This window comes from Aquarana catesbeiana, linkage group LG11 (assembly GCF_042186555.1).
Source record: "Aquarana catesbeiana isolate 2022-GZ linkage group LG11, ASM4218655v1, whole genome shotgun sequence".
Taxonomy (NCBI): Eukaryota; Metazoa; Chordata; class Amphibia; order Anura; family Ranidae; genus Aquarana; species Aquarana catesbeiana.
In genome coordinates this window covers 54,541,665-54,557,104 of record NC_133334.1, presented here as the reverse complement: position 1 = coordinate 54,557,104, position 15,440 = coordinate 54,541,665, and the positions used below count along the sequence as shown (strand labels likewise).

At 42.4% G+C, this 15,440-nt stretch overlaps 1 protein-coding gene across 1 annotated transcript in view; it reads right to left on the bottom strand.

Moving 5' to 3' along the window:
• The window catches only part of LOC141111703 (CUB and zona pellucida-like domain-containing protein 1), a 35,031-nt gene extending 23,182 nt beyond the window's left edge, over positions 1 to 11,849 (bottom strand). Inside the window, exons 1-3 of the mRNA XM_073603850.1 lie at positions 11,788 to 11,849; positions 11,504 to 11,633; positions 6,341 to 6,914 (exon numbers count right to left, since the gene is read on the bottom strand). Of these exons, the coding sequence (XP_073459951.1) occupies positions 6,341 to 6,914; positions 11,504 to 11,633; positions 11,788 to 11,849 (766 nt within the window). The remainder of the gene's footprint in view (positions 1 to 6,340; positions 6,915 to 11,503; positions 11,634 to 11,787) is intronic.
• Between the last annotated feature and the right edge of the window lie 3,591 nt (positions 11,850 to 15,440).

Here is a 15,440-nt window from a genome sequence, read left to right as displayed (position 1 = left end):
ACAGAGTTCCCCTTTTACATCTGAACTCGCAGAGTTCCCTTTACCTGTAAGGGGGGACTCTGCAGACTCTGATGTAAGGGAGAACTCTGGGGACTCTAACATAAGGGATGCTCTGGAAACCCTGATTTAAGAGGGAACACTGGGAACTCTGATGTACGGAGAGCACTCTGATGTAAGGGGGAACACTGTGGCCTCTGGCGTATAGAGGAACTCTGATGTAAGGGGTGCTCTGAGAACGCTGATTTACCTTAGTGTACTTACTCAGAGGCAGGGGAGAAAGGGGGGAGACTTCATTCACAGACAAGGATGGAAGGTGAGCTCACTCACCCCTTGGCAGTCAGCACCTCTCATCCAGATATATCTGAGGCTGCTGGACTTCAAATTTCCAGCCCGCACTTTCCTTTTCTGAGGAACAGCCCTGGGGATTGGAGTGTGGGCAGACACAGAGGGGCGGGAGGAAGAGGTGCAGATTGAGCCCTCTCTCCTCTCCCGTCTGTGTGTGTGTTGGGGGGGGGGGGGATTGTTAGTGTTGGCTTTGGACAGCATGAAAGAGAGTGTAACAGGCACTCTCAGCTTAGACAAGTGCAGTCATCAACCCTGCTGGGAAACTAAAGTCCAGTGTGAATAATGTGTCCGGGTTTCAGGCAGTCTGAAACCCGGACGCATGATGCCAAACCCGAAAGGTCCGGGTGAATCCCGGACAGGTGGCAACCCTAGAGGAAACCTGGAGAAAACCAGTGCAACCAAATTGAGAACATGCAAACTCCATGCAGAACCCTAGCGCTGCAAGGCAGAAGTGCTAACCACTAAGCCGCTGTCTTAGTTGTTAGTTAACTGGTTAAATATTAGATAATCATCATCCTTTTTTTGATACAGATGATAATCAGGCTGTGTTTGGGGGACATTTATCTATAGCAGATGATGAGAACCTCCGTTGGGTAAAAGTTTATTTTTAAAGTTACATTTTTATTGCATACTTCAGCAAGGTAGTAAATCTTACAGAAGAGACAAAGAAATAACAAGGACTTAGAGGTACATTCAGTATCCCAGTTAGAACAGGATTAATTACAGCATTTATCAAATTCCCAACAATAAAAATTAAGATAAGGCATACCCGTCACGTAATAAATAATAATAATAATAAAATAATAATAACATTTACCTGTTGGAGAGAATCCCCTTAATAAATCAACTCGGTAAAGACATATGCGCAGAGATCATAAGATTATGCTTGTTGAGTAAAAGTTTATCAGATGGCTTTAAGCTTTTCAGTAAGTAGCCTGTTGTTCTACCTACAAGCCATTTTACTAGAGTAAAAGAGAGGCCAAGAAAATGGCGTTTACCAACTGACTTAAGCCAGCTATAGATGGATCGAATCTTAGACAGTTCAGCAGTGACCGGCAGAGATTTGATCCATCTATGGGCAGGTTGGTTGTACTGATGTCAATTCATCATTCAACTTCAGTACAACCAGCCTGTCTGATTTTTTTAATGCGATCACTGCCAGCGAGCGACTATAGCGGCCAGCAGTGATCATTGTGTTCTGCCAGTAGCAAAGGCTCCCCACTGGCAGAACACAATAGCGCTGTGGGAGGGATCTTCCCCGTCAACACAGCCAATGTAAGTGTACAGTCAAGCAATTTTACCACTTTTAACCCATAGTGAAAGGCAAGACAATTGCAGAATTTATGGTCTGCTTTACTGGTGATGGTTTATGGTAGCTTTTTTGTAAACTGGCTCTTGGGGTTCTAAACATATAGACTAGGTTTAGACACCTGTCTGAACTCACTGCTTCTCTGATAAACAATCTGTGTTTGGAACTCTTTTCAGAGGTGTTTTGAAGGCAGTGAGGAGTTGATGTTTTAACTCCATTTTTAATGAACGAACATGGCACAGCCGCATGCATTTCACACAATCAAGGGGTGTTTGCATTGTGTCCCCATTGGTTTGATTGGGTTGCGTTCGGCAGGCTTGCCACCTGCCCATAGTGATATTTTTGATTGTTTTTGCCATGGCTGTGAAGTGAAGCATTGCAACCATGGCATGTGAACACTCCTGTTCATTGCAGCTTAAAGTGCTGCAGTTGGGGGGCTCAACCACACATTTTTAATGCACCCCAACTTCACAACTAAACTTTGCTTTAGGGTTTCTTTATTTCACAGAGCGCACCCTTGATTGGTTGTTAACAAACAAAAATTCCTGCACCCTCTCTGAGGCCGACTATTACAGTTATTTTAACAAAAGTAAAAAAATACATACAGTAAAACCTTGGTTTGAGAGTAACTTGGTCTGAAAGTGTTTTCTAAGACAAGCAACATTTTTTAATAAATTTTGACTTGATATACAAGCGATCTTGTGATATACAAGTAGTGTCATGTCACAACTGAGTATAAAAGAGAAGAGAGGCGCCTGTAAGTGTAGCAATATGGTTACATTTAATGAAGGCACAACATTTAGCAACTCACATGGTCAATGATTAAAACAGACAGATCTAAGTATGCAGGCATCTGGGAAAAAGCTGTCCCCATGGACCATCCTCCTCACCACCATCAACGTCGTCCCTTCCACGAGCGCTTCAACCTTCCACGAGCGCTTCAAGCCTCGCTTTCAGATCGCTCTACTGCAGGGTAGTCTTACTGGTCACGATTGCAGGCTGACAGCAGTGAGAGCCGGCGGTGCGGAGCATGGTCTATGTCAAGGGTCTCCAACCTTTCTAAACAAAGGGCCAGTTTACAGTCCTGTTTACGGGGGCCGGACTTCGGCCATTGGGAGTAAAAAATTATCCTAGCGTCAGTGGGATTAAACAACGCATCTTTGGTATTTGGGGGGGAAGAATGGTGCTCTATCGCTGGTGTAAGTGGGAGAAATAGTGCCTCATCATTGGTGTCAGTGGGAGAAATAGTGCCTCATCATTGGTGTCAGTGGGCGAAATGGTGCCTCATCATTGGTACCAGTGGGAGAAATAGCACTCCATTGTTGGTGTCAATGGGAGAAATAGTGCACCATAGTGTTAGTAGCAGCAATTAGTGCCCCATTGTTGTCTTGCGTCAATGGAAGGAAAAGTGCCCCAAGGGCCGGGTACAGGTAGGCAAAGGGCCGCATCCGGCACTGCTGTGATTCATACTCAAGTCGTGTCCAAGTTGCCTCCCAAAGTCGCGCTGGAAGTCGGGTTGCCTCTATGTGAATGGGCTCTTACCTACATATTTACTATTGACTCTGATGAAAATTTTCTCTGATACAGAAATGGATAGGAAATCTAACATTTAGAAATGTAACAAGAACAAGAGCTTTGGTTGTAAGATTTCTGACAAAAAGGTTTATTGGAGACTACGAAGCAAACACCGGTGCATTATATTCAAGAAAAATCACAATTGAATGGGAGCAAATTTACACCTTATGTATCAGTGGAGGGTTTGATGCTCTGCTATTGATCCATCTGACATCGAGGTCCCCAACATTTTAACACAGCGGAACTATCTGTTTTTTTGATGGTGGTCCGGAGTGATCATTTCTTAACAGCTTACCCAGACCCTCTGTAGTGGGGGGGTCATGGGTCTCTGGTAAGCGGCCAGCTTCTACATTGGTGACGGTGGATCTGACACTTCAATTTTAATTATCAAGAATTTTTAATATTTATCAACACTTGGGTGATCATCGCATCAATTACATGGACTTTTCAATATGTTGTAAACTTGCACTGAAGCACATGAAAATGCACTTCTGTGTATTTATTTAATGCATATTTTCCATGAGCACTATATATATGCTTCATATATTCTTATGAGTTTTTTTACACTCTATGATGGTCAACTGTCATCTATATAAGTTTGTTCTATTAGCCCAGTTTCATTTTTTTCAACCACTGGATGTGTGCAATGTGTCCCTGATGGTTAAGCCTGGGTTCATGCTTGGGAGGATTACCCTCTCTACCAGTTCTGGTGACTGCTGTCACTGTGACAAAAAATTATAGGAAATCCCAAAAATGTACAGTTGTCACTAGAACTTCCCGCGGGTAGACTTGATATGACGTCATTTACTTTGAGTGAAGGTATCTGGATAATGCTTGCAGCTACAGGGATCATACAAATATCTTTTTTATCAGCCGGCGACTCCCTACATTGTAAAAGCCATCATAGTGGTTGTTTAGCTGCCTAATTGCTTTTACAGGTGGCGGGAAGGATTGTCAACCCCCTCCCGCCAGCCTCTGGTGCTTCTCCGGTCTCTCCCTTGCACTGGCAGCAGTTTACCATAGGGCTGACCATGGACCAGATGGTCCCCGGCTATCTCTATGACCCCCAGAGGCCAAAAAACAACGTCATGTCCTTACTTCCAGCTCCGGCAGATGTAAACACTGTCATTTTTTTTTGCTGGAAATCCTGAGATCGATTTTTTTTTTTTTTTTAGATCTCAGGCATAGAGGAGAGATTTGGGAACTTACAGACCCCAGATCTCTAAGTAAAGAGGACCTGTCATGCCCTATTCCTATTACAAGGGATCTTTACATTCCTTGTGATAGGAATAAAAGTAATCCAAAAAATAAAAAATTAAAGGGAAAGTGTAAAAATAAAAACATAAAAAATAAAATGAAACAATAAATAAAATGTTGAAAACACCCCCATCCCCTTGTGCTCACACGAAGAAGCGAACGCATACGTAGGTCACGCCCACATGTGTAAAGGGTGTTCAAACCACACATGTGAGGTATCGATGCGATTGTTAGAGAGAGAGAGAGCAATGTGTCTAGTGCTAGACTTCCTCTGTAACTCTAAACTGGTAACCTGTAAAAAAAATTAAAGGGTCGCCTATGGAGATTTTTAAGTACTGTAGTTTGGCGCCATTCCATGACTGTGTGCAATTTTAAAGCATGACATGTTTGTTACCTATTTACTCGGCGTAACATCATCTTTCACATTATACAAAAAATTGGGGTAGATAGTGTTTTTTTTTCTTTTATTCATGAAGGTTTTTTTTTTTTTTTTTTTTTAAATCACATTTGAAAAATTGCTGTGCTAATAACTAATAACCGTATGACAAAAAAAAAATGCAACAACCACCATTTTATTCCCTAGGGTCTCTGCTAAAAAATATATATATAATGTTTGGCGGTTCTGAGTAATTTTCAAGCAAGAAAAATGAAGATTTTTACATGTAGGAGAGAAATGCCAGAATTGGCAAGTGGTTAGTTCCAGCCTGGGTGAAAAAAAAATTAAAACTCAGCAGCCAAAAATACTGTAGCTGCTGACTTTTAATATGCGGACACTTACCTGTCCAGGGAGCCTGTGATGTCGGCATCCGAAGCTAACCCATCCATCCGCCCCGGGAGCGCCGATATCCTTACTAAGGTAAACAGGAAATTAAGCCTTGTGGCTGCACAGCCAGTTTCCTACTGCGCATGGACGAGTCATGCGGCGCTTTCTGAATGATCCCGTCATCTTCTGGAACACACACAGGCGGAAGGAGGAGGGCACACAAAAAACAGCGGAAGTGACATAGGATGGAAGTCCTGAGGAAAACATACCAAAAACTATCCAAAAACGGGGGGGGGGGGGGGAGTCGAATGTGCTTATGTTTTAAAAGGAGTTCAATTTTTGCCTGGAACTCCGCTTTAAGTTAAAAGAAGGATCAAACAAGTTGCTGGTTTGTCTCAGCTCCCTGTATTACCTGAACCTGTCTCCTGTGCCTTGCCTGACTACCTGTTGTGACCCAGATTTGCCATTGGATTTCTCTGCTTCTCTCCTGGACCTGACTTCAGCTTGTTTATTGGATTTCCACCAGTCTCCTGTGTTTGACCCTCGGCCTGTTACTTGGACTGCCTCCTGTCTCCTAGCCTGACTCTCTGCTTGCACCTGGACTACCCGTGTCTTCAGACACCAACCAGCAAACCCTGCAGCTCAAAACCACTGCTTACTGTGTTTGACCCTCAGCCTGGTTTTGGACTTCCTATCTGTTGTCCCAGTTGTACCTCTGTCTACCAGTACCTGCACAGCGGCTCTTCTCTACCAAGACTCTCAAGCAAATCACCAACAGTCCATTGGGGTAGCCTGTGCCTCTTCGTGCCGTTCCCTCCCTGTACCACCTCCAGGGTACGCGGACTGCGCTTAGTCGCAAGGGTGAACCGCTCTCGGCATCTCGGCCTCGGTGAGTACTATTAGTGACAATTACATTATTGTGATATAAAAAGGGAAAGAACACTGTGTTTGTAAAACAACAAAGTGTCCCCCTGAACCGGAAACACTCCCGGACCAAGGATCTACCACTGGCTGCTTTACATTTTGCATCTTTACAGAACATTTCACAAAAATATATTTGGTTTGACATTGACAGTTGTCTCTTAACTCACCTTCTACTAAAAACTGCAGAGGGATTCTACTCAAGGGGTTTGTATAGACTGGTTGTTGTTCAGTTGTGTAGAAATCCCATCCAGTAGTTTCATATGGGATGGTCACAGCCTCAGTGGAAATTTGATGAGTTGTCTCTTGATCAACAGTGGTTCCCTCAAAATATTCTGTAGTTATTTCTGCAATAGTGCCTTCAGTAGTTTCTGGGAGTTGAAAGGGTGTAGAAGTATCTATAGAAGTTTCTGTAGTGTCTTCGGGAGTATTGTAAGTCTCAGTCGTTTTTTCTGTGTCCTCTGTAAATGTGGTTAACAAATCAGTCTCAGGATAATCTGTGACAAAGTCTGTGAATTCATATGAATCTGTCCATGTTTCTTCACTTGTATAATCCCAGTACCAATACTTGTCTGATTTGTTTGGTGCTTCTCGGGTGTTGCGATGGTAAGGGCTATTTTTGTAGACCACTGTCCGGTCATAATAGGTAAGGTGAATGTTTTTGTTGGGGAAATCTTCCAAAACCATTTCCATGACATAGGAGCCTGTGCGCATCCCTGATGGAAAAGATATAATACAGCGCCTCTAGAAAAAAAAAAAGTTAAACAGATTGTTACCAGTTAAGAAAGCAATTCGTATTTGATAAGTCTGTTTTGTATTTCTGAATCTGTATTTTCAATTTTCTGTGTGCATAAAACAACATTCTTATTGAATTACATACAAGTTCATTTTTTAGATAAGCTATTTGAGTCAAATCACTTTTTATTCAAACAAATGCAAGGGTACAAACATATATAAGGACATAAATGTAAAGACTTTCCATAATAAGTCATACTGTCAATGAGGACTATAGAGAAAAAAGAGATCAAAACGGTGCAATGGAAAGATAATGTATATAGTACCCAAAAACATAGTACAAAATAATATAGATAAGTTGTTTGATTTACCGTGAAGGTGATTTTACCTTTGGTTTGTCTAATCTTACTCAGAAATATTCTGTATTTATTTATCCACTTCTGCTCCGGAAGATTTTACCCCCTTCATGACCAGGCCATTTTTTGCTATTCGGCACTGCGCTACTCTAACTGGTTATTGTGTGGTCATGGAACGCTGTACCCAAACAAAATTTATATCATTTTTTTCCCACATAAATAGAGGTTTCTTTTGGTGGTATTTGATCACCACTAGGTTTTTCTATTTTTTGCAATATAAATGAAAATTAGATTGAAAATTTTGCAAAAAAAATATATATATTTTTTTTATTTCTGTTATAAAACATAAAAAATAAAAATCAAATTTATTCATAAATTTAGGCCAAAATGTATTCTGCTACATGTCTTTGCAAAAAAAAAAAAAAAAAAAATCCTCATAAGTGTATATTGATTGCTTTGCGTGAAAGCTATAGCGTCTACAAACTATGGAATATAGGGATAGAATTTGTTTTATACTAATAATGGCGATCACTGGGACTGCAGTAGTAGGATGGGCAGTCTGTAACTAACTGACGCTGGGGTGGTACTGACGAACTGACGAACTGACATCTCCAGTAACACTAATACAGTGATGAGTGCTAATGACACTGGCTGGAAAGGGGTTAACATTTAGAGGCAATCAAGGGGTTAATTGTGTGCCTACAATGTTTACTGTGTTCACTGTGTATTGTTTTTACTCGCTACTTAGCACCCGCTGTCTGTAGAGAGCCCTGTGATGTTTAACAACACAGAGCTCTCTTCTGTCATTCACTCAGTCGATTGGTGTGTTCGAGCAAATTACAGCACAGCTGGGGCGGGGGCCGCGCATGCAGGCTCCCCTTACCCAGAAGTGCTGGATCATTTATACAAATACGTGATCCAGTGCAGCGGGGCTGCTTTAGCGTAGTAAATCTGTGGTAGGCGGTCTGCATGCAGTTATCCTATTGGGTAAAAATTATTACAGTATATAAATATATATATATATATATATATATATATATATATATATATATATATATATATACACACACTGATTAGCCACAACATCATCACATATGAATATTTACCACTTGCAGCCATCATATGGTGTGTTAAAAGTTACTGACTCTGGTTATTCTGTAATGATGTACTACTATGCTGTGATTGGCCTGTATAATTAGTTCCCCTGCTATTCAAGTCTATTAGCAATACACTGGCACAGCTTACTGAATCAGAATAAATACCCCCCTCTGCTGGCAAATATGAGTCCATATTGATTTCTGTTTAGACAGAGATAACCCAAAAGTAAAAGGCAGTACAGAACCTTGGATTACGAGCATAATCCGTTCCAGGGTAATGCTTGTAATCCAAAGTACTCGCATATCAAAGAGAGTTTCCCTATAGAAGTCAATGGTAATGAAGAGAATTCATTCCGCATTGACTTCTATTGCATGCAATACCGCATGTGGCCAGAGAGACCCAGAGAGACTCAGAAATACTCGGAGACCGTTCGGATGCAGTGTTTCCGAGCATTTCTGAACAGCTCCGAACGGCTCCGAACGGCTCCGAACGGCTCCGAAGGTCACCAGCACCCCCATACCTCAGGCCAAATGCGGTACTGCACACCGCAGAGGTTTGAATCCTGCTCGTTTTACAAGTCAACACTCGCAAACCAAGTCAGAAATTTTGAAGAAGAAGAAAAACTTGTATTGCGAAACGCTCGTTAACTGCGTTACTCGCAATCCGAGGTTCCACTGTACTAAATTTCCTTAAAATATAGCCCAGTATGTTCTGTTCAACCTTAAAGTGGAGCTTCAGTCATTTTTTTATCTTTCCATCTATTAAATCTTCTGCCCTTGTTGTTTTAATATTTGGATAGTAAAACATTTTTTTTTTTTCTGCCAGTAAATACCTTATACAGCCCACTTCCTGTTTCTTGTCTGGAAAAAAGCCTAGGACTATGACATCATGCACAGCTCCCTCCATCACTGTCGTGAGAGTTGGCCAGGAAGGGGGGGGTGAGTCATAAGAGGGCCAATGAGAGCTGGATGACCACTTGCTACCTCAAACTCAACGGATCCAAAACAGAGCTTCTCCTACTACACGCAAACCAAACCTCAAAAAACACCCCAAGCACCAAAGTCAAAAGTCTTGGAGTCATTTTTGACTCAGAAATGTCAATGGATGCACAAATAGGATCAGTAGTCAGCGGATCTCACCATCTCCTTCGCCTGCTACGAAGACTCATCCCCTTCATTCCAAAAGAGGACAAAGCGGCAGTAGCTGGAACCATCATTAACTCCCGTCTCGACTACGCAAACTCCCTCTACGCCGGACTACCTAAATACCAGATTGCACACCTACAACTCATCCAAAACACCGCAGCAAGATAAAACCCGGGGAATCCATTTCCCCATCCCTGAGGAGCCTACATTGGCTAACCATAAAGGATCGGATCACATTCAAGAACCTCTGCCTCACCCACAAATGCCTACATAGAAATGCGCCTCAATACCTATGCGAGAAAATAAAATGCTACGTACCTAATTGCAGTCTTCGATCAACCCACCAAAACCTCCTCCATGTTCCCAAATCCCACTACAAATCAAAGGGAGAACGAAGATTCGCAGTCCAAGGACCACGCCTATGGAACGCTCTACCGACCAACATCCGTATTGAAGAAAACCATCATGGCTTCAGGAAGAAACTCAAGACCTACCTCCTCTAACAAGCTGAACCCACAGGATGGACCAAGCGCCTTGAGGCAATTCAGTTCGCATTTGCAGCGCTATACAAGTCATTCATTCATTCATTCAGCTGCAGAGCTGGAGCTGTGTGTCTGTGTAAATCCAGCAAGTGAACAGGCAGCAGATTCAGCTGCCCACAGTTGAAATGGTTGCAGCCAGACTCAGTGGAGGGAGATTTCTGCAGCATATTTGGCAAGTACAGAATCACAGTATATATAAAATAATATGCAAAGTGGTTGGAGGGAAGCTTCAGAATGGTAAAGATGTTTTTATTACAAATTATGTGAATAGACTGCAGTTCCTCTTTAATACCATGCAATTGATAAAATTTTTAAAAAAAAGCAGCATGCTTAACCACTTCCCTACCGCTCTATTGTCAAATGACGCCCGCAGGAACCCTTCGTCCCTCCGGGCGGGCGTCATATGACGTCCTGGGATTTCCTGCATTGTGGAGAGCGTGCGCGCGCCGCCGGAAGTGCGCGCATCACTCGGGACCCGATGTGCGTTCCCGGCGGCCGCGATGTCCACCGGGCACCCATGACTGCCCGTTAACCGAGCAGGACCGTGGATCTGTGTGTCCTGTCAGGTGAGGAGACTGATCCGTGTGTTCCCATTACAGAGGTCTCCTCCCCTAGTGAGTCCCTTCCCCCTACAGTTAGAATCATCTCCCTGGGACACACAGTTAACCCCTTGATCATCCCCTATATTAACCCCTTCCCTGCCAGTGACATTTATACAGTAATCAATGCATTTTATAGCACGGATCGCTGTATAAATGTCAATGGTCCCAAAATAGTGTCAAAAGTGTCCGATATGTCCGCCGCAATATCGCAGTCACGATAAAAATCGTAGATCACCGTCATTACTAGTAAAAAAAATAAAAAAATAAAAATGCCATAAATCTATCCCCTATTTTGTAGGCGCTATAACTTTTGCGCGATCCAATCAATATACGCTTATTGCGATTTTTTTTTACCAAAAATATGTAGATGAATACATATCGACCTAAACTGAGGAAATTTTTTTTTTTTTAAAAATGGGATATTTATTATAGCAAAAAGTAATAAATATTGTGTTTTTTTTTCAAAATTGTTGCTCTTTTTTTGTTTATAGGGCAAAAAATAAAAACAGGTGATCAAATACCACCAAAAGAAAGCTCTATTTGTGGGGAAAAAAATGATCAAAATTGAGTACAACGTCGCATGACAGCACAATTCTCATTCAAAGTGTGACAGCGCTGAAAGCTGAAAATTGGCCTGGGCAGGAAGGGGGTCAAAATGCCCGGTATGGAAGTGGTTAAATGTGTATTTGCAAAATAAAGTGCTTACTAAGCAATAGAAAAATATATAAAAGAAGCAGTTTATAAACGTGCAAATAGCAAAATAATATAATATCAATTGGAAACTTTTATGGTTTCCCTTTAAGCAGATAAATTGGATGATTAGTAACTATTCCATTGTGGTGATTAGAAACTTGCCTGATCTACAGAAAAATATTGGTTACATAATCCGCATTCCCCAGAGTAATATCCATATCGACAGGTTACAAGGTCTCCATCGGGGTCATGGGCCAATAACGTAATAGTGGTTGCACAGTTCTGTGGAATCCTTAAAATAGAAACAGTATAAATTGTTATTTGCAACATTATTAGTAAAAGGCAAGTGCATTATATTCTTGCATAAAGCTGAATATCTAAAGATTTAGGCTTGGACTAGAGGTAGGTTCTCTGCTGTCTGCTTTGCCTGGGACATGAGCACTTACAGACATGTATAAGGCTGTATTCCACATGTCTCCTGCTTCAGAATATGGATGGATCCATACATGTCTATACCCATCTGCTATTAGATTGTAAGCTCTCATGAGCAGTGTACTCCTGACCCTCTTGTATTGTATTGTAACTTCTGAAGTGCTGCGTGACAGAATTAAGAAAAAAAACGTCATGGGGTTCCCCCCAAAGACCACACCAGGCCCTTTGGGTCTGGTATAGATTTTAAGGGGAACTCCAAGCCAAAATAAAAAAACAGTGTGGGGTTCCCCAAAAACCTAAACCACTTCCTTTGGGTCTGGCATAGATTTTAAGGGGAACTCCACGGCAAAAAAAAAAAAAAAATGGCGTGGGGTTCCCCCCAAAATCCATACCAGACCCTTAACCGAGCAAGCAGCCTAGCAGGACAGGAAAGGGGGGGGGGGGGGGGCGAGCGAGTGCCTCCCCTCATGAACCATACCGGGCCACTTGCCCTCAACATGAGGGTGCTTTGGGGTCCCCCCCAAAGCACCTTGTCCCCATGTTGATGGGGACAAGGGCCTCTTCCCGACAACCCTGGCCCTTGTTTGTCAGGGTCTGTGGGCGGGGGGCTTATCGGAATATGGAAGCCCCCCTTTAACAAGGGGGCCCCCAGATTCCCAGACTCCCCCCCATGTGAATGGGTATCTGGTACATTGTACCTCTACCCATTCATTTTGGTCTGATCCATATAATTGTATATAAAATGCACTTTCAAAAAGTGTTTCCCAGTGCTAAACCTTTCATCTGATTTCTAAATTGTTGCATTTGTAAACTTTATAAGCCAATATAAAGGAATAGTAGTGGTAAAAAAAAGCCCTTGTGGATTTATTTAACCTTTATTCTTGGTTAATTCTCCTTTAAGGGGTGTGGCAGAGGGCGTGTTCTATGCCTATATACGTTTGCTAGTAGGTGTCCCTCATTCCCATCTCAAAATGTTGGGTCAATATATTGCCAACATTTGTTCCAAAAAGATCAGAAAATGTTAAAATGTCAAAAACCTGGCTGACTCTTTCGCTGCTAGCTAATATTTCTAGGGGGGGGGGGTGTTGGTTAGGTGGAGAACAGGGCGGGCTAGAGACCCAGAAATGAGATGAGTAAGCAGGGGGGCAAAGAGGGGATAGGAAATAGAAAGAAAGAAAGGACCCCCAGGCGCTTCCCTGTCTTTCTATACTGGGACCACACAGGAGCGGTGGGGAAAATCTCATGTGAATTGGACAGGAATCGCACCACATTCCTGTTCAAATCGCATGCCATACTTTGGACTCAAATCGCACTGCAAAGGTATCGGTACCCATGAGTACTTGAACGAAAGTATCAGTACTCCTACTCACCAGCACAAAAACGGTATTGGTGTAACCCTAGTGATCAGCACTGCCATTGGCAGTCCCCTCCTTCTTCACCTCCCGCTCTCTGTACTACTCCCAACGCCTCCCTCTGAGTTCACAGGAGCCGGAACTACAGAGGAGGCATCGGGAACAGCACTGTAGACAACATTGATCAATATACATCTGTCACAATGTTGATTTGCGACAGAACCCCTGGGGACCACCAACATTTTCTTGTGAACCACCAGTGGTCCGTGGACTACTGGTGGGCAACCACTGCACTAGACCTTTGCACCCTCTTGTTTTTATCTTGTTGTTTGGTGGAAGGATTCCCCCATCTGAAGAGGGCAGCACTGATTGATTTTTGCTGTATTGATGAAACTCTCTGCCTCAACAATATCTTAGGTGTCATTATTTTGGATTAATTTGTTCAATTGAACAAGTTCACTTGAATGTGACCAACAGCAACTAGGCATTTTACATGAAAACTGCTTTACTTTTTGTAATTACTTTTAAAGGGATTGTACTGTGGGCAGCCCTGTGCTGCAGATCTCACTGCTGCAATCCTCTAGAAATATTAGCTAGCAGCAAAAGAGTCAGCCAGGTTTTTGACATTTTAACATTTTCTGATCTTTTTGGAACAAATGTTGGCAATATATTGACCCAACATTTTGAGATGGGAATGAGGGACACCTACTAGCAAACGTATGTAGGCATAGAACACGCCCCCTGCCACACCCCTTAAAGGAGAATTAACCAAGAATAAAGATTAATTAAATCCACAAGGGCTTTTTTTTACCACTACTATTCCTTTATATTGGCTTATAAAGTTTAGAAATGCAGCAATTTAGAAATCAGATGAAAGGTTTAGCACTGGGAAACACTTTTTGAAAGATAAAAAGTGCATTTTATATACAATTATATGGATCAGACCAAAATGAGGGGGAAAGAGGGACATTTCTCCAAATCAGGGACAGTTGGGAGCTATGATATTGACATATAATTTAGCATTGCGATTTCTTATATATAGTTTTCTGTAAATGTGGTACTGTACCTTATAATTGGAATAATAGTAGTCACAGGAGAGGTGTTGGGTTTCTTGGTATCAGATCTTGTTCCTAAATCCACTGCTGTTAAAAGATTCCATCCTCCATCAGTGTAAACGTTATATACCCAGCAGCAACTGCTCTCTCTGTGTATAGAGATGAAAAGTAGCACTAGTGAGCATGATAAATTATTGTATATGGGTGTAGGGCCCCCCTCTACATTGTAAAGCGCTGCGTAAACTGTTGGCGCTATATAAATTGTGTATAATAATAATAATAATAGCAGTCATTGACACATATTCTTAAGGCACAGGGGTGCTTTGAGTTTATTACCGCCATAATATTATCACAGAATGTAGCTCTGCTTACCCAAGCGTCACAAGCTCTATGCACACTGGCTTTTTTCAAAGCTCCTAGAAGCTGTTATTAGCAATTTTTTTCCTGCTCCTAGAAGCTAAATAGTAAGTGGCGGACGCTCCATAAGGGGCGCAGCCCCCCTAATCCAGGTGCCCGGCCCCTAATCTACACGAAGGGCATCGGACGCATGGATTCCAATGTTTTTTTTTTTTTTTTAACCACTTGATTAGAGCCTGAGGCTCTAATTGGCTTAAAAAAATGGTGGGCTCGGGGCACACCCAGTTGTGTGATAATAGCAAATTAATATTCACTATTGTCTTCCTGCTTCTTCTCCCAGCCAATGAGGAAGCGGGTCCTAAGATCCGATTGGCCGGGAGGAGAAGAAACCATATTGGCTGGGAGCAGGGGGGGGCGCCGAGAGGGAGATGTAAGGGGAAGCCGCTGAAGCTGCTCGTGACCTGGATGGGGTGAGTTGCGAGAATGATGGGTGGACAGACGGGCAAGCGACGGGGGAGCTGGGTTGCGATCAACTGAGCGAAGGGGGGGTTGTCCGAATGAACGAACAGGGGGGGTGAGGGAGGGGGTCGGGTGGTTTGTTTGTGGCCCCCCCCAAAAAATAGAGCCAAAAAAACAGCCGCCACTGGTTATGCCTTGTTTGTTGAGCTTCAGTGTCTAGGAGCAGAAAAAAATTGTTTTTGTAGCGTTTCTTGGAGCATTTTTCCAGCAGAAAAAAACGCTGAATGCTCCTAACTGCTCCTTACTGCTTCTAAATGCTACTAAAATACTATACTAACAGCTTTTATTAATTTTTTTTTTTTCTTCATGTACTGCAAAAACGCTAATTAAAAAAAAAATGCTTCAAAGGCTCCATGCACACTAGCGTTTTTCATAAACACAAAA